This window comes from Macrobrachium nipponense, chromosome 1 (assembly GCF_015104395.2).
Source record: "Macrobrachium nipponense isolate FS-2020 chromosome 1, ASM1510439v2, whole genome shotgun sequence".
NCBI lineage: Eukaryota > Metazoa > Arthropoda > Malacostraca > Decapoda > Palaemonidae > Macrobrachium > Macrobrachium nipponense.
The window spans coordinates 82,746,572-82,766,833 of record NC_087200.1 but is presented as its reverse complement, the minus strand read 5'-3'; the positions used below and the strand labels follow the sequence as shown (position 1 = coordinate 82,766,833).

At 36.8% G+C, this 20,262-nt stretch overlaps 1 protein-coding gene across 8 annotated transcripts in view; it reads right to left on the bottom strand.

The window, feature by feature from the left end:
• Window positions 1–712: 712 nt before the first annotated feature.
• Window positions 713–20,262, bottom strand: part of LOC135219412 (acetylcholinesterase-like) — a 370,347-nt gene continuing 350,797 nt past the window's right edge. For 6 of the 8 annotated variants that reach the window (XM_064256171.1, XM_064256172.1, XM_064256168.1 and 3 more), the window contains one exon: window positions 713–4,389. In XM_064256171.1, the coding sequence (XP_064112241.1) occupies window positions 4,214–4,389 (176 nt within the window). In that variant the 3' untranslated portion in view covers window positions 713–4,213. Of the gene's footprint in view, window positions 4,390–15,409; window positions 15,518–20,262 lie in introns of all 8 variants that reach the window. The other 2 variants (XM_064256174.1, XM_064256173.1) reach the window with 2 other exon arrangements.

Sequence of the window (20,262 nt, the reverse complement as noted above, 5' to 3'; positions counted from 1 at the left end):
ATTACGACAATGGAAAAAATAATCAAAAGAATTGGCATAATAATAATAATAATAATTAATAATAATAATAATAATAATAATAATAATAATAATAATAATAATAATGAGCATTACTATTATTATTACAATGTCATGATAGTACAAAGCATTTAGTACAATATACATTAAAGTTATTGAACCCTTTGATTATACATTTGATCTACAATAGTTTTTGAACCTGCCAATGGTAATAAGGTACACACTATGAGGTGGAAGAATAATACCTGTTCTGCATATATACATAATAATAATAATAATAATAATAATAATAATAATAATAATATAATAATAATAATTATACTCTCAACGGACTCCTAAGGGCCAGATGCAACCCGGAACCCCAACACTCATAAATACCACCGCAGTCGAATTGGAGGACTGTGATGAAGGCAAAAAAAAAAAAAAAAAAAAAAAAAAAATAATAATAATAATTACTCAAACTTTAATCTATAAAAAGCAGGGTCTGTAACCATAACAAAAACATTAGTATTACTATCATTAATGCTCCGAATACCATTACTAATATTTTTGCTACTAAACGAATAATAATAATAATAATAATAATAATAATAATAATAATAATAATAATAATAATAATAATAATAAACAGTAGCAGTGATTTTGTTATTAGTAGCAATAAGAACAGCAATGGTAGTAAATGCAAAAGTAATAATATTATTACTAACAACAATAATTTAATTCTTTGCAGACAATTAGTATTAGAGGTATTATCCTTGATTAATCACCAATAGACATTCAGTTTTGAAAAAAATAATAATATAACGGCAAACTTTAGATATATATCTACAATAATGAGGAAGTTCAGCAATGCCGTGCACAGCAGGTGTGTGCCTATGCGTGTCTTCTGAGAACAAGATCTACCGTTGACGAGATTTGTTTTTTGGTTTTTATCTATTTTTTATTTTTGATATCCTTAAGCAACGAAGGGAAAGGAAATCAAGAAGAAACGGAGGAGGGGAAATTGTCGCAGAAGATGAGGAGATGAAGGGAAAGAGATCCAACTTAGAAGATTCAAGAATAAACGATGAAGGATTTGAATGATGGGTTCACATAGATGCAAAATAATTCATGGAAAGAATGGACAATTTCCTAATGCCGATCATAATCGTATTCTTACAAAAATATACTAAATGAGATTCAGATTTTCACTTAGGGAAATATTATGCTCAGAATGGCAATGGGTTTTCGTCACGGACAAACGTGACTCATTCAGGTTTACACGCACACTTAGTATATGCTGACATAGGTATAGACTCACAAGCTTCATATGTATATATAGAGAATATATTCATATACAAATACGAGTATGTGAGATAAATAGCCACTTAAAACTTTAATTACTTAATAAGCAATTACAAGGGCATAATAAGTTTTGTTGAAAATCGTTTCACACGCGACCACAGAGAGAGAGAGAGAGAGAGAGAGAGAGAGAGAGAGAGAGAGAGAGAGAGAGAGAGAGCCTGTAATGCCTTTTGTTATTAATGCCCTCATCGTTCATTATCCTTCACCATAACGTTAGAGATTAGAACCGAAGAAGATACTGAGGATGATTAGAGAGATGTGAAGATTTCATCTTCTGCTCCAATGAAAGAAAGGAAGGAAGGAAGGAAGGAAGTGCAGGCTGGGAGAGGGAGAGAGGAGGAAGTGTGTTTCTTGAGAAGTCGTCAGTGGAGCGGGTGAGGTCGAGCGCTCATCCGTCGCTGCTGTTGGTTCGCAGAAAGAAAAGAATCAAGGCTATAAAGCTTTCTCCCTTCGCTTGCAAGTGACTGTACCGAGTTTACTCGAAGGGGATACATTGTGCCACACCAGACATTAACCTGGAGGGACACTGGGCTGGAGGGTAGGGGGGGGGGCAACTAGTTGGTGATTAGTTTGGTCGAGGGGGGGGGGGGGCTTGTGGGAGTAAATTGTTGTCATTAAACTGGTTTCTTTTCCCCCCCTCTTTCTTAGTGAGGAGGAGAGGAGGGGGGGGGGGGAGGGGGGAGAGAAGGATTGGTTGCGAGGCTGCAAAGCTCGTCTATTTCCCCTCAAAACGGCTAATGTAGTTCCCCCTTGTTGTGTACGTTTTCTACTGCGATGCAAAACAAAAGGAATGCAGCCATTCTGGCGGGATATAGGAAGCGCAGCTTCTTCTTCTGCTTCTTGTCAGCCGAGGGCACTGGGCTGCTTGTGATTTTCATTTCCAACTCGTTATTTTTTCTTATTTGAAGTTTACACTTTTTCTCCTCTTTTTCTAAAGCTTCAAACCCTGATACTCTTTCTGCAAATCAGCATTCTCTTAAGTGGTCAAAGCAAAATAAGTTTATGTGAAAACCACGCCTAAGGAGACAATGGCTACTTTAAACTACAACGGAGAGAGAGAAGAGAGAGAGAGAGAGAGAGAGAGAGAGAGAGAGAGAGAGAGAGAGAGAGAGAGAGAGAGAATGCTTATTCTTGTTTTTCATATATAAAATGATGGGAAAAGGCCGTGAGTTTACCTGAAGTTAAATGATCCTTGTTTCTTCATTTTTAATTTAATGCTTCTTTTAATGGGAGAACTTTTGGTTTTTTAACACACGCACACACTAAATGTACATGCATATTCATAAAACATACATAAATATGTTTGAATGTACATATATATACATATATACACATAGTATATGTATGTTTATGTAAAACATGTATGTGTGTGACTCTTATTTATACACATACCAATACTGTCAATGCACAAACATAATTATGTAATGTACAGCTAAAGATATAAACATTTCATAATCCCAAAAACCTGCTTATTCTCTGAGTGCACAATACATTCAAAGTAGACATGTCTCAGACATTGTTACAGCAATGCTATATTACCAGTACTTTTTCTTCCAATATTTAATTCTTCTTATACCAGCTCCTTTTGGTGAAGGAATCCTTAACGATGTTACAAGATTAAATATGACCAAAGAGAGCGTTTATTCCGCTTGTCTTCTCTCTCTCTCATTCAGCGAAAGAATAAATACATCAGTTTTGACCTGACACAATACCCCGAGGTCAGTGACGGTGCCACAGGAGAAAAGATGGTCGTCTTTGTTGCTGTTTTGCTTCTTCAACTGAGACCTAAATAAGTACAGAATGTTTAGCCACCCAAAGACCCATCAATCAAGCTGCCCCTTTCCTTCCCTCACCCCCGCCCCCCTCCACCCCGAAGTAGAAGGCCTAATGACTATCCGAACATCCGGTTCTCTCATCCCTTGTTAATAATAAGAAATAGAAACGATAAGTTAACTGTAAATTCTGTCATCTGCAGATTACTTGTTTTAAGCTCTAATCTATGCTTAATCTGGATCGTGTCATCAACACTGCTACTTGTCAGCGGCGTCTATTATTATTATTAGTATTAGCACATAGCGGGCGAGATATAGTAGCATCCTTTCTAACATAGCACTCTGAATTTATCTAAAGAACGGACTCCTTCCTGTATGTGTGTGAGGGAAGCCATTCAATATTATCATTATCATTATTATTATTATTATTGTTATTATTATTATTATTATTAATTATGATTAACTTTATCGTTATTATTATCATATTATCATTATTATTATGATTATTGTTACTTTTATTATCATCATTATTAAACATACTAAACGGCAACAAACAGCAACACTTGTCATGGTAGAATCATTGTCTTCAACAAAGCTAAGCTTATGCGTCAAGCGGCGCGACTTCTTCTAACACTCGGTCTTGTTTTGGCGTCGCTCTCCCGTCCCTGCCCCTACTACTACTACTACTAGGTAATGTTCGTTCTTTCATTCATCATCATGACAATCGTCAGAAAATCTCCCTCCCACACGATTTCTTCAACTTCTTCTTCTTCTTCTTCTTATACCTCCTCATCTTTCTCCTTTATTCCCCACTTGAAAACCTCCTCTCAGTTAGAAAGCTTTTTTCTCTGACCTCTACCAATATCAACAGCTATTTTGTAAATATTCGTCTACGATCTCTTCCAAAACAGCTCTTCCAGACTTGTTGGGTTCCTCAAATGACTATCGATGTAGCTGTCTCGAGGACGTCGTTATAATTGTTCTTGTTGTTGTTGTAGTTGTTGTTGTTGTTGATGATGATGATGTTGTTTTCGCTGCTTTGTTGTTGGTGTTGACATAGAGGTAGGCGATGGAACCTCTCAGGGTCGCTTGATAGGAGAGTATATGAGCAGGAGAAGGGCAGTGAGGAGAGGCAGCCACATTGTCAACCAGCCGCTCATGGTTCCACCTCGGATGCCTGTAGCCCACACCCTTACGATGGCGCTGCCGCCCGCCGTGCTTGGGCATTGCTCTGGTCCTTTGTTACGCACGTTCCCTGGAATCAGAGACAAGCAGTTAGTCGAATATGCTCGTGGGGTGGGGGAGGGGGGGGATGCTGAATTCATGTTGAAAAATGTAGTTCTCTCATACGACCCATCTGTTCATTTAAAAGCTAATTCAGTTCAAGTGCCGACGGAAGATGCGATAAAACACATTTGCACTTAAAATGCTCAACCATTCACTAGGACTTACAAGCTATTGCATATTAGGCATATGCACCTATCTATATAAGCTAGATAAATTTAGTAATGAGTGTGAAACCATAAAATGTGTACATGTGTGTGCACTTACCAGCATAAAATATTGGCAACCCTTTTGGACTCCAATAACTTAAAAGTATATTACTGCTTTCCCAAAACCCTGAGGTTCCTCTGGCCTCTGCTGAAAGCTCTGAAAGAGTGGCTCCTCAGTCATACCTTGGGCCCTGGGTTTCCCAGATAAGCCTGGAAGAGACCTAGGATGCACCGAGAATAACTAGGAGGAGGCTCCTCTGCTTGAATGGGAATCCGAGGTATTTGAATGACTCTAATATTGAAAAAGGCGCATCCATCACCCAGCTACTTTCCGCAATAAAATGAAGGCACTGGATCAGCTCAGAATTCTGATCTGAGATGAGATCATTTTGGATATTTTTAACCTTAGTTTTTATGATATGATCGGACGGATGGCAGAATGAATTTAGCGCATTTAAAGACCATCGGGAAATAAGAGCAGAGTTGAGTGCCTTTTTGCAATATTAAGCCAAACCAAAATCATTATCATAGCTACTCCTCCAGAGATCAGAGAGGGAGCCTGGGGTACAGAGACCCTCTTTTGTTGTTTCCCATGGGAGCCTGGAGACCACTCTCTCTTCCGTGCCTCTTGCCAGGCTTAGCTGGGAACCTTGGGATCCAGATCTGACTAAGGGCCACGCCTCTGGAGACTCCCACAGAAGCCAGGCTCAGAATCTTATCATTCGGGAAAGCCATGACGGACTTTTATGTCATCAAAACCCAGCGGAGTTCATATGTATAGTAACTGTGCCACACAGATAGGGCCTAACATTCAGTTCAGTCTTGCTGAAAACTTTCACACTATAACTGAACTGGATGCTAAAACAGATGGTGTTGTAGCTTGAACCTCAAAAGCCGGTGGTCCACTACCGATGCCAGTTATAACACAGGGTGGCTAAGCCAGATGGTCAGAGGGTGCACCATTAAGTATTAATAAAGACTTGGTCATTAGGCCTAATGCAATTTGTTTCAGCAGAGTCTAACTAAAGTTTTTACTCTTCATTGAATTATTTTCTCCTCAGAATTTATTTAAATCAATGAAGACCGGAATTATGAAAATGAGATTTTTTTCTGTTTAGAAAAATATAAAAGAACTTGATTTTATATCCCTGTAGGGACCCTTTCGTACCTAAACCGTGTCCAATGGTCTTGATTTTAAGTCAAACAAAACACTCAAAATGGAGTGATAAAATGAAGATTAGGAAATCCACAAAGGACACTTTCCGAGAGCTTTAAAGTTTATTTACAAATATTATCATTGTTTTCGTGAACTTTTTTTATTAAAAGAAGTGACTTTTGGGAAATAAATCCCTTTTTATGTGCTCTAAGAGCGTCAGCAATCACATTAATTAGACTGGTGTGGAGGGATTAATGCATTCACACAAACATGCACACGTAAATACGTTTTTACGTATATGTTCACAATCACAGCCGCATACACACTGGGAAGCTTCCTAATTAGAAGAACTCTTAATCTCAAAAACTGTCAATAAATTAATAAGGGTTTCTTCTGCCACGTTCTGTTGAACTACCGAAAAATGCACTGTAGCCTCTATCAGTCTGTTTCTTGATCTTACTCCAAGCTATGTGCTGCAGTTTTGATTTTATAGACCCATTGGAAAACTGATTTGATCCTTTTTCCTAAACCAATACTTTGTTTTTATTCTGCTTCACCACAGAACTGATGTAAACACATCTTACAGGAGAATGTTGATGCTTAGGTAATCAAAGAAAATATATCAAACTGCAAGGGGGACGAACCCCAAAATCAAAGGCTGATGAGTGACTGAAATGAAGAACAATTTGGGTTCTATGTTAAGTAAAGGTTCTACAGCTTCACTTTTTTTTTTTTTTTTTTTTTTTTTTTTTACATTTCCATTTAGGAAACAAGATTATTAACAGAATTCAAACTTCCGTCAAACTACTTATGGACCTTTCATAATGAATGAAGATATATTTACAATTTTTGGACAGTTAAGATTAATTAAGACTATAATTAATACCAATTAGCCAACACAACTCTTAGCGAAGAGCCAACAGATATGGACAACTTTTTAGAAGCTAAACTACCAAAAATAAAACTTACATTGTCAATACAAAATTTAAGCTGTCCTGAAAACTTTAATAAAAGTATAGTGATCTACCCTCTTTAAAGATGCCCTGAAAAAAACAAAGTATCACATTCTGCACTCTTCCCCCAAAAAATTACAGGCAAGAGGTAATTGGTGAAAAAATACTTCCTACATAAGAATTTACTATCAAGTTACCCATTCCCTTTAGTTTGATTGAGGATTATCAAACTGGTCTTGGTGGACAGATAGCTTCGTAAAATTTTGGGTATCTCTTTAAAATTTGGTAAGGTTTATAAATTATTATAACTTTACTTTTAATCTTACTTACTAGTGTCACAGATGGAACACTGAAGTTATTCACAAGTGTTGAAATAATTCAGTATTGAACTACGTAACATATTATCTTCGCTAAACTAACTCTGAAAATATTCCATTCTTAAACCTCTCGTGGTAGATGGAGTTACTATAATACTTGCAACTGAAGAAAATTAAACTTCAAAAATGTTTCACCTCATCATTTCGTGAAAAGTTGTTTCTTACACAGGAAATATAAGGACATTCATAACTTTATATATTCCAGTACCATGTCATCGTTCACATTCAATTATTTACAAGGTCTGTGATTAAATATGCTGGTGAAACAGGAATAGGTGGTTAGTGGAACATAAGAGTGATTTTTGATGAATTTCCAATAGAAGTCAATGAGCAACACATATCTTAGAATTAGAACAAGTACATCTAAATACAAATATATAGTGCAAGAAGCTTATGAATTTACTGAATGCTTTTGAAAATAACAAGTTCCTTTCTTTAACCAGATTGTTTCATGAATGTCACTGTTTGTTTATCAGCCGGAATATTTACTTTACTGACTGCTCCTCTTGCTTGGCTACCTGTTGTTCTTTTGCACAGGTATTAGTATAGGGATCATATCAAATTTAGGAAACACAAACACCAAACAATTACAGAAACAACAACTGAGAAGCTCAGGGCCCTTCAAGATCAACAAGTAATTCACCGGCCTCAGGGGTATAGTACTATAACAATCAACAATTGCCAATAGATGACATTATCATTCTGGAATTACTAGATGAAAACAAGCATTCCAGTTATCTAATTTTTTGGTTTCTAATTACTTTTAGCACAGATTTCATTTCAACATTAAAAAAATAATTTGTTTAGTAACTAAAGAGGAGGCCAACTAGTCAAGTTGGCAAAAGCTTCATTGTGCAAGAGCTAATATATATATATATATATATATATATATATATATATATATATATATATACATAATATATATATATATAATATTATATATATATATTATATATATAGATACTAATATATATTATATATTATATTAAATACCATACATAATTATATATATAGATGTATTATATATATGTGTGTATATATATATATATATATATATATATATATATATATATATTATTTACAAAGGGAGAGAATTCTGTGAAGATGTGCTCAGTAAAGAACATTGACGCTGGAAATTCTTGATTTAAAAACAGAAAGGCTTTTGGATATATCAAGGAAAGTAGAAATGATAAGGAGCTTGGTTTGTTAGATACAGATTAAGAGAGAGTAACTGGAAGTTGTAGATGAATGTCTTGGTAACAAGAGAAAAAATAGAAGTATCCCTGACTGAAGCAATGTGGAAAATTGGAGATGTAGTTGTAGTACCACATTAGGAGAAAGTGGATCAAGAATAGAGTAAGAACAACAAACCAGGAGTAAAATCAAATGGGGGTATTTGAGAGGTTCAATACTGCATCCCTATAAGCATGAGGGAGTATTCATGATCAGAGAGAGGAATCGCCGAAGTAGATGGTGATAAAGTGAGGCAACGGACTCTAAAGACTGATGGAGATCTGGAGCGCAGTGATGGATATCAGGAACAACAGGGAGAGTGTAAAAATAAAAGAATGGTAAGAAATTTGGACAGAATTTGTAGGAAAACATTGTAGAGACGAAAAAGATTCTCTTGAGAGAAGCAAAAACCAATAAAAAAATGAATCTTAGTGTAATGTGGCAGACAGAGAAACGTCTTCTGTAGAGAATGTAGTCTTTTACTGTTGCAACAGTTTGAAAGGTTGTTAAACGTACATGATGGAGGAGAAGTACAAATGAAGGATACAAAACGCACAGTGGCACTCGGGAAAGGCTCCAGAAAATGATGGGATGACTAGAAAGATGTTCTATTATGGTGGTAAAAGGTTAGCTGGGAATATGGCTAGGGTGTGTATAGTATGTCTTGTCGAAGGAAAGGCGTCAAAAATGGATGATTAAAATAAATTTTCCTTGGAAACCGAAAGAGAATAGAACAGTGCAAGAATATTAATGTGATATTGCTTTCATGCCTGGTAAGGCGTATTGAAAGAATTTCTTGTGGTTGAGAAAATGAAAACAATGACAAAATGCCCGATACAGAAGGGTAGAAGTTGGGTGACCTAGAAAATGTTATGAAACAGTTCTTGAAAAATCAAATTAGAATTATAATTGAAATAATAGAGATGCAGTGGGATGATTATTAAGGACTGGGCCTGTATTGTACTGTTTAGTAAGAAAGTGCAGATACGCATCAAGGAACTCTTGTATTTCCAGGTTGTAGTATTATGTCTCCATGTCTACTTGATCTATGCGATATGAATGAGAGAAATCACAACAAGAAATGATGCAGATTCAAGCGAATGTGGCCAGATAATGGGTTGTGAACACAATGTAGGATGACTGACATCTCACAAGACAGAAATACTTATAAGTTCCAATTTCGAGAAACTGCAGATAATAGTGACAGAAACGGAAAGTATTGACAAGAGATAAATGCTGAAAGTGAATGTTCACAGAGGCAGTGATATGGCGGTGCACTGAACTACAAAGATGAGCAAGTTGAGGAGTTAAATGTCAGAAACATAAAGCTACACAAATGCAACAATGGTTAGGAAGGTAAGCACATGACGCTATAACAATTCCTAAGAATAATGTGTAAACTGATACTTGCTTAAAATACGAAAAAAAAAAAGAATCCTTTGATTAAATAGGAGTGATTCAGGCTTTTAAGAGTGAGCGAGAAATGTTACACTGATGATTGCATTTTGATGAAGGTCCGTCACAGGGGGTAGTAAAGGATGGATTCAGAGCTGCCTAAAAAGAATGCATTGTCGCTTCATGAAAGTTGAGCCCAAAATCTTTCGGAACATATCGCCCGATGTGTATTGTGTTCTCTCAGTAGGTCGACGCAAGTGATGATTAATGTGCTAATTGAGAAGCTAATTTTTGAAAAATACGAAAATGTGGTAGAAGGCTAGAGTGAGGAATGAAAAATATATTCGAACTGTTAGACGTGAATTGAAGGAACTTCTACCAGTTAACACTAGATGCTACGTAGACCCACAGTAATCATGTCTGAGAACCAGTTTAAACATCAACACAGGCTTCTGATGGAGGTTGAGAGGACAATAAGAAATGTCATGAAACTGAGGAAAAATGTTTATGGGCAATGATGCGGTAGCATTCCAACGTAATCACAAATCATTTTTGAACTTTAGGTCGCGATGTTTCTAGAGGAAATGAGCTACACGGGCGAAGAAAGAAATCAGTGACATCAAAATGAAAAGATTCTGGTGCATTAATCACCCATTCAGTAAGTGTGCCTACTTTAAACACAGGCGTACTTGCTATTCTTGTGGCGTAGACAAGAAGAGTGACTGAAGTCTGTGCAAAAGGGATTGCTATTTAACACCTGCCTTTCAGTGAAGTTTGAGAAGGGAAATGAAGCAAAGTGAGACGCCATTTCTTAACATTAAACTATGAAAGCATTTGGGCGATTATAAACTGTTTATTCTTCAGCTATTGTGATGGTTCCCCTGAATAATGAGTAAAATGGTAATAAAAAACGACTTCATATATATAATTCTATGAAATAAAATGAGGTCAAAATTCAGTTAGGAGAATTCTAGGCCATTCGTTCGTGTAATAAATATTAAAAGCATGAACGGAACTGTCCTATCAATGCCATGTTCTCTCTCTCTCTCTCTCTCTCTCTCTCTCTCTCTCTCTCTCTCTCTCTCTCTCCCTCTCTCTCTCTCTCTTCATATGTATGCACGCATACATACAAATGTTTGCATATATATACATATATATATAGCTTTATACAACATTGGACAATTATACTTAAATGTCAGATGTAGCGAAAACTACACCTATATGTATATATTCAAATATTTCCGAACATTAAGCCACAAGAACTCGATAATGATCGAATTCACCATATTTTAAGGAAAACTACCACCAAAAGGCTACCAGATACAAATCTACGCACCCTGACCGGGAATCGACCCTATGCTTCTTTGGGATGGTGCCTGAGTGACAGAAGACGTTATGCACTCAGGCTAAGATGAAGTGGACTAAACGCACCCTCTATAAAGGCCAAAGGGTTAGTTACTCCAATGACTTTGCTACGATCAGATATGATTTTGATTATTCTAACAGCTTCCCTTCGTTGTTAAATGTCTTTACGTCCATAACATACATACTTCATTAGGACATCAGGTGGTCCACCGCATAATAGCCATGTTTATAGTCTGGTCATTCCCGTGCAGTCTATCATCACAGACAAAAGAAGAAATGTGCTATTTTGACTCTTATCGAGATTGTATGTTTTATATTAAATAGACAAATGACTATTTACACTGTTCAACTTGTAAATAATTCAAAATATCCCAAATAAAGTGGCGTAGCGTACGAATAATGACAACTGACACGGCAGTGCAATTATCTTAACAGAATGACAAATAATTGTTCTTGTGTTGGCAACCAGAAATTGTACATTGACATCTGCATCTGACTTTGACTTATTGGTAATACTGCATTAGCGAACAATACCAGATATGTCAGAGTTCATATCACATATTTGTTCCCTGTTATCGTATAAGTGAAGAATTATATACTATCTGTTACTGCCACTGTCATTTACAGCATAAGCAAATGGATTCATTGGTGTTAAATGCTGGTTTTGATTTCATTACCTTAAAGTGGAAAATGGAATATTGGTAGGTATCAAATGAAAAGATTTAGCTGTCACAGGATTGTATCAGGACAATGTCACTAAACAGCAAGTGAATGTCACTCTCTCGACATACTGTCCAGCTGACCGTTATCTATAATGTACAACCGTCTAATAACAAGCCATACAATTGTCATTTATATATGAAGACGATACAAAGTCAACAAACAAACGCTGTACTGCGTTACCTTTTATAAGATTGTGGTGCTGATTACAAATTTTGGATTCCGTAGATGGGAGGGGTCGGTTGGGGAACAAGCTATAGAAAGAAAGGCAACAACTTTGAGTTGTCATAAACTACTTGTGAAAACCTGCGAGGTTCAAACGGATGCTTTCGACTTTCCATTTCAAACCAAACACTCACCAGAGTTCCGAGATATTCTAAAGCATTAATCTATATTCTGCCTGTCTGTCTGTTCGTTATGGAAACCCAGACTATGAAAGCGAGGGCTACCAAATTTTTACCATAGACTCCCCTTCCCCCCAGGAGGGCTTTAGTCAAAATCCGATATTCGAGGGCCGTTTCTAAGGGGGCCTTAACCCCTCTTTTTCATAGCCCCTCTTCGGATTTTTCACAACTTCTTTGGCTTGACTGGATCCCAAATGATTACTTATGTTGAAAGTGACTGCATAATCCGGCCGGTAGGGGTTGTCATCACGGACGGCATGCCCTTTTTCATCCTTAGCAACGCCGGGTACTGCAGCTAGTTACTATATAAGCCTATACTATTATCATTCACTACAGCGGCAAGGTTCTAAGAACTGGCAAAACTCAAGCTCATTTATAGACACGAGATCTTTTCTCTTGGCATAATATCAGTTCTTCCTGAAATTATTTTCGGTTGTTAGTTCGACATTCATATAATAATACAGATAAAAAGGAAGACCGCCGAGCTAAGAGGTGAACAACCTCAGATTCTACGGCGACAAACCACCAAAGGAATGACTGAAAGACTCGTCTCTGGCATCCTAAGAAAATCTACACCGAGGCGGCAAAGCTTGGCGCAGAACTATCAACTACCTCATGTTGCGGGAGAGGAGGCATTTTCGATCTAACAGAGAGATCATATCGCTTGCTTTTGCATGAAGCCATTTATTATAATCATAAAAGTCAGTAAGACAACATACGTCACAAGACCTCAACTACCTAGGAATGTTGCCTTCGTCGGTGGGACTTGCAATAAGAACTGTATCTAGTACCACTTTTCTGGGCATTTTAGGTGCAAGCAAATCCAGGGAGATGTCAAAGAAAGACAAAAGCTGGCACAGGCATGTAAGTCTGGCATGGATGAAAGTACCTGGCAAAGTGACCACGACAATCGTAATGCAGTTGGCAGCAGCAGAAAAAAAAAATGAACAGAAACCAGTCACTCAGTGGACAAACCCAATACACGGTTCTCATGGTAACAGCAGGCACTGCCTAGAACAGAGTTTTTCTGCAGTTGTACAATAAACTCAGAGGTTGTACTTCCAAACCCTACTGGATGTGAACATTGTATATTGGTTCCGAATAAGAAGGAGCTTATATACATTTTAAGGCTATAAAACTGAGAGTGGTATTCGCCTTTATATCTTAACCAGTTCTGACGGTAATCATTTGTTAATGCATAAAGAAATATATAGAACAGATTTATTTCTATGTTTGCCATTCTTGTGAAAATAATTTTTTCTAGTGGCAGGTTTTGAAACATAATTTCTTTTGTTATGAATTAAAAAAATGTATTGCGCTTGTGAGATTTCAGTTTTACAAAACAGTAAAACTGCCAATAAAATCACAAATAATTCCATCAAAAGCATCCGGCGAATTGCAGTATGTCAAAGCAGAAAATAATATTAGAATTATGAATTTGTGTTTAATCAATAAGCCTGTCATGTAGCTGATACGACCTTCTTAGAAGTGGAGGGTTTTGCAAATAAATCTGACAAAGTGAAAAGATGAAAACGTAGTTAACCCCTTATGAAGCAGGAAGCGTCTGCCATTGAGATGCTTCCGGGAAGGAGCTGTAAGTCAGTCCAACAGGAACGGAACTTCCAGAGATGAACAGGCCTTAAGTAATATAGTCTCGCCTCCTGGAGATCCTACGTTATGGGGATAATATGGATAACAGCTGAACACGTACATACACCATACAAAACCTAGGAGACATTTAAATTTGAAACAAGCCACAAAAATCAGGTACGAACGGCAATGGGGGCAATGAGGCCTGAAAAGGCAAAATAGCGAGGAAGGGAGTGCTAATGCATGTCACAAACACCTAAACACCGACAAGGCCTATTTGAAACGAATCAGAGGCAGGCCACAGTCAAGGTATGCGAGTTTTGTCGGCAGCAGTGCCGCTGCTGGAAGAGAAAACGACTCCAGTATAACGACGATATAACTATCCAGTAAGAAGAGACTCAAACGAATGTTTCTGTGAAGTAGTCTGCCATTGGAAATAGGACATATGAGTTATTTCTTTAAAAAAAGGAAAACTGTTGTATAAATTAGCCCCAGAGGAGTAATTAAACTTGGGGGATGAGGACAAAATGATCAGTCAATAATAATAATATGGGTTTCATTACTACTACTGCTACTAATATTGCTACAACTACTAAACATCAGCTAAAACTACTTCTATAACTAAGAACAATGATATCAAGAAAAACAAACGGGATTAGAGGGAGGTGAATGGTACAGTGGTGATCTTAATATCAACCAAAACAAGAGGAATAAATAAAATAACAATTATAACAATAATGGCAAAGAAATGATAATGACAATGATAATAACAGTACAGAAACCTTAGATCAAACAAATAACATAGCCAAGGTATGGAGACATCATTGAGAAAAAATTCATACAACAGTATGTCCATGTGCATTGCAGATAAAAGATACAATTAATTTCTGGTGATTTTTTAGATGTATTTCACTGCATTTTTTCCTTCCTATTAGCAGACGGATGCCGTTTCTTGGTAGAAATAGCATTAATTAACATGATTCAATAAGAACAAAACTATCTTGGTGTCTGTCTACACAATCAGATTCTGAATACATCCAAAAAAGAAAGGAAAACATTGTCTTGAAAAGGCATCTCAAGAAAATTTTCTTGATCTTGACGTTAAGATAGTTTTCAAGGGAGGGGGAAAAAAAGTGTATTTTTGTTAAGGACAGATAGAGACACACATTTCACACATGCACATGTAGAGTAAGGCAGAGGCTCACACACATACACAAATGTAGAAATACATGTGAAATAGACATGTGTGTTGTTACAACTTCTCATCATTTTATTTGAAAAAGTCGACACCTGTGTCTGCTCTCTTCCTTTTTTGTGTCTGTGCGCGTGACGGTGGCGAATTCTTTTTCTTTTTTTATATCACATCGTATGATCGACAGATATGAAACAAGAAATATGACTCTGGTCACACATAACTATGAGAGGGGTGACGATATGGGGGGTGGGGGGGGGGGGGGGGGTGGGTGGGTGGGTGGGTGTGCTTTGAGGGCAAACTTTCAAGTCTGAAGGATGACCTGTGGCTCGGTTGTGTTTGATTTTGGGGAGAGAGGGGACGGGCATGGGTATGGTATGATGGCACTGGGGATTACCTTATTGGAAATCTTCTTAATTAAATGGGCCCCGTTGATGGGGAATGTGGCAGGTACCATCCTTGGTCGAGTCCTCATGATAGCGACAAGCGCACTCACCTCCCTCCCCTGTCAGAATTGAACCTCAGCCTCAGTTCCACTCAATGACAAGCATTATTACCTTCAAGTCTTACTTTACAGCATGAAATGAACTGAATGAAACATCACAATACCGTCATTAATCCTAAAGCGGTGCATGGCATGACATGGCATGGCAGAAATTAGATTCACCTCTTGATTATACAGCCTCTCACTTCTCCAGACTATCTCTCCTCTCGTTAGAGCATAAATATCAAAATCTAGCCTTGGAAACGACAAAACGCTGTCATTCTCATCAATGCAACGGAACTGAAAGATGTTCTGTAGACTGCTACTGTTCGTCTGTTAATCTAAAAAGGGATTTAAATTAAAAAGTATGAAGTGATGTGATGGTTATAGCCGCGGAGCCCTGACCGAAAAAAGGGTGCAACACCTGGCCCTGTTGAATGCTGTCTAAGAAATGACAATGCTCCTCCTAATGACAATGATGATGGATATTCTAGCAATTTATCTGATTGACTGGAGTCGAGATTAAAAAAAAATTGCTTCTTAGATAGTACATATATGATGTGTGTGTGTGTGTGTGTGTGTGTGTGTGTGTGTGCGTGATGTACATACGCATCTCAGCGTCTGCATGCGCTTCACAGATGGGCAATTTTGTCTTGGTCAGTTACTAGGAACGAAATAATAGTGATAAATAATAGCATTACGACCATCTTATACACAGATGATCTAATCTGTAAAGAGAACGAGGAGGAGGATAACGGACTTATGGAGAACAAAAGAATAATTTTAGTGAAAAGTAAATAATCTATGTGAGACTTAACCCTAAAACTCATCAGGAGATATAATAAACATATTTCTCTGTTGTTTAATCTTTTCGGGATGTGGATATGGATATAGACTTTGGTATTAGAAGCTTTTTGATAAACGAACATATGTTAAATAAGCAAGATGACCACGAGGGTGCAACATCAGTCAAGAGTATTTTATAGGGAGGGTAAGAAAGAAGATTAGTTATGTTGATATTAGAACTGGAGACTGAAAAGTTATCTGAAAGATGAATTCGGTTAGGATAGGTTGGGTTAGGTTAGGTTGGTAATAGAACGAGAGACTAAGTGTGGTTACTCTATATAACTGATAAACTCATAATGCAACGTGAACCCACAATAACATTATTGGAATCGTGTCAGCAGAAATACACTTTTTATTGCAAAAAGACTTCTGTGTTCTCGAGGGCAGCAAGGAAGAAGTGGTAATATGGTTTTATAGCTAAAATAATTTCTCACAGGGAATTCATCAACTGGCAAATACATTTCGCAAGCAAAAACTGGAGTTGGAAAAAATAGTAAGAAAATAAATAAATAAATAAAGGAAGAGTTCAACCAATATTTAAAATGACTCGACGTCGTCGGCCATGATCGTTGTGATCCATCAGTCAGTTGTTCTAACATTAATAGAAGAATAAACTAACATCATTAAAAGAGGACAGTCATTAAACCTAGTATATTTCAATAAAAAATTATTACTACTCGCATAATAAGAATAATATAATAATAAGAATAATAATGAAGAGAAGAGGGACCTTGAAAATAATAATAATAATAATAATAATAATAAAAACATAATAATAATAATAATATTAGTGCTAAAATTATCACGGGTATACTTTACCAATCCCGCTCAAGAAATTTTCCCTTTATTTTTCTAAAATTCCCTTTATTTTTTTGTGTCAACAGAAACGATGCTTTGCTCTAGAAGGAAAACGGGAACAGCACCTCCTCTAACGCCAAAGTATTCTTTTCTGAAAATCTGGACCCATTTCTTTGATAAAAGTTTCTATGCACAAATGTAACTGGAGAACATGACACATTTATTTCTCTTACTTAGTGTAATCGTCGTTATTTCAGTAAGTTAAGCAAACATGAGAAAATAGTTCCTTAAAATGAAAATCAAAATAGAAATAAAAAAGAAATGTACCATAAAAAATACTAGGTGTAAAAGAGTTTGAAAAGTTTCCTTTGCCTGAATTAAACTGTCAGCTAAATGAGACCTAAACTACTGCTTACAAAGATGTCAATTGCTCCACTGAATTATCTTTATGTGATCATTAAATTAATCTGGAAAAAACCTTGGCCTCGGAAGAAGTATTTAGAGGCTCCGGAGCAGAAGGCCATTTTAAAGAGAAGACAATAGTCGTGAATTCTCTTTTTGTTCTTTGAGGAAGATTTCGAAATGCAATGAAGAACTTCAACTGATCTGGATAAGACTTCTTGGTGAGAAAAGCGAAATTTAGCTAACTGGAGTGGTCTCAATAACATTTCTCTACCTATGTCTTTGTTTGGGGATTGAACTCCATCGAAATCTCGAACTTTTGGGATTACATGTAATTCATAACACGTTTTGGAGAGTCACATTACGGGGCAGCTTTCACTTACAGGAACAAATGATATTTACACGCAAGATACAAGGAAATAATCTGACGAAAGCTGATCAAGGTTGGCTCATCTTGTTTCATCGTTTGCTAGTCCCTTGAAAAAGTTCAAAATAAGACGAAACCAACCATGCTCATACACACCTTGTAGTGATTTAAACATGCACACATACCACTGCGCATATACACACATATAGTCTACTGGTCATTTTCCACAATTATATATGTATTTTATAGCCACAGGAGTAAAAGGCAAAAAACAAGGCAATCCCCGCTTACATTTCTGCCCTTCGCTGGCATTATTTACAGACCTAACATATCGCTACTTTTAACCCGTATCATAGTCTTTTCAGATCAAGCTAAGTCGCGTTCCTGTCTCTGATATGGCTGACAGGACGTTAAGTCTAGAAAATATCTGGCGCCACTTCTACCAAGTATCTAATCTAAAATGTCCTTTTCATAAGTTTTATCTAGCATATTGCTACTAATCATCAGTTCACACTGCTCGCCAGAAAGGTAACAACTCCAACCTATTGTTTAATGTCCTACTGATCTATTTGTCGGATTGTTCAAATACACCAATTGCAGGAGACCAGACTCAACCTTGGAAATGTAACAAAAGAAAAGTTAAAAGCAAATAAAGCAAAGTTGTAAACGAACCTTATTCTTGCACGCATATAGATTTAATCTTTCTAGTGCAGTAGGCAGAGCAGAAAATATGAATAAGAGCAAAAGACTATAATACTCCGTTGTATATGATAAAGGGAGGTTCAGAGTAGTTAATTTTGCTCTCACAATTTTTTGTTCTCTATGAAGAATGAGGGCTAACATCTACCAAAAAGAGGAGAAAGTAGTGTTGAAGTCAAAACTATCAATAGCAATGACTTAAAAAGTCTCTACGAGAGGTAAAAGAAAGAAAACTAAACACTGGACATGAAGATATGTTGTTAATCCCAGCTGAAAATAAGGATCATGTTACTGATGGTGGGGAATCCTCAATTCTTTTAAATGGATTTTCTAACTGAGTATCTCCTCTTCCTTTTCGCAAGGGCGGCTGCTGTTCTGCGCGGCCTACAAATATTATTGGGTTGAGGATAAAAATAATAATAATAATAATAATAATAAAAACCTAAGGGAGATTCTTCTGTTGCCATCAGAGGATATGTCTTATCTTTGGATTTTTCCATTTACTCCTCCATTCCTTTCCTGAAGACTGAAATTTTGTTGGCATGGGATTCTTCCAATATTTTCTATATTTATGACTGGCTCCTCCCAGGTCACAAGATGAATATTTAAAGAATATATACTTACAAAACCATTTTTATGATAATCATTGCTATTTGTAAATGTCACGTTCATTTATTTTGGTAGCAATGGCATATAATGATTTCCCGTTCTTCTTTGTCTTTGTCACTGGAAGTTATACATTAAATAAAAGAACGAATTTTCATGCAACAAAAGGACAGAATTGTGAATTTCACAATAGTAAATATATGATCCAGATATAGTGTTAGCAAGTCCTGTGTTTTTGTCAAGGCTGGCAAGGGAAGCAGAGCTCACTGGATCTCACAGTGAAGTCATCATCATCTTGTATTTTCGTCGCCGTCCTATTATGTGATTCATTACTGTTAGGGTGTTTTATGTCCCTTGAAAGCTGTTGCCTCTGTTAGTCCTAGGTATAAGGATACAGTCAAAAGAATAATCGTGAAGGGAGGATGTTTTCAAAATCATGTAAGACAGCATCATCTATTGTAAGATGGTCGAACCTTGAACTACGAATAATTCGGGGACTGTGTTCACTATTTACACGGAATGCTTGTGACTTCTGTGGTACAGTAGAACTCTCGGGAAGGTGGCGGTAGTGAGAACTGCATGGCTAAGTTGAAGGGATTCACAAATCCACTCTGAACATGCAAATTTATATATTGCATCAGTCACCTTCCAAATTGTATCAAATAGTTTCATGCTAGAACGACGGGAACACTTTTTTTAGCTGGTGGATAAATACTTCCATCCAATCCGTCAATGCTTCCCTGAAGTTTATTCCTTGTGCCACTTACAACTGGAGTCAAAACCACTCGTGCCTGTTTTTGTTAATCTTCTTTGTCTCGGGCTGAAGTTTTGCGGTTTCCTCCAGATCCATTCGTCTGTCTTCCGGTTAAAACTTGTTCAATCGCCCACGTGTACGATATGTTACTTTTCCTCAGGCATTCAGATACTTGTGGACTTGCACTATACTGAAACTTGACTGTCTATTATTTCATATAATGAGGGATTAGACATGAGATAATTGAAATGGTTGACATGAGTATGAATGAAGTTTTATTAAGCGATACATTTT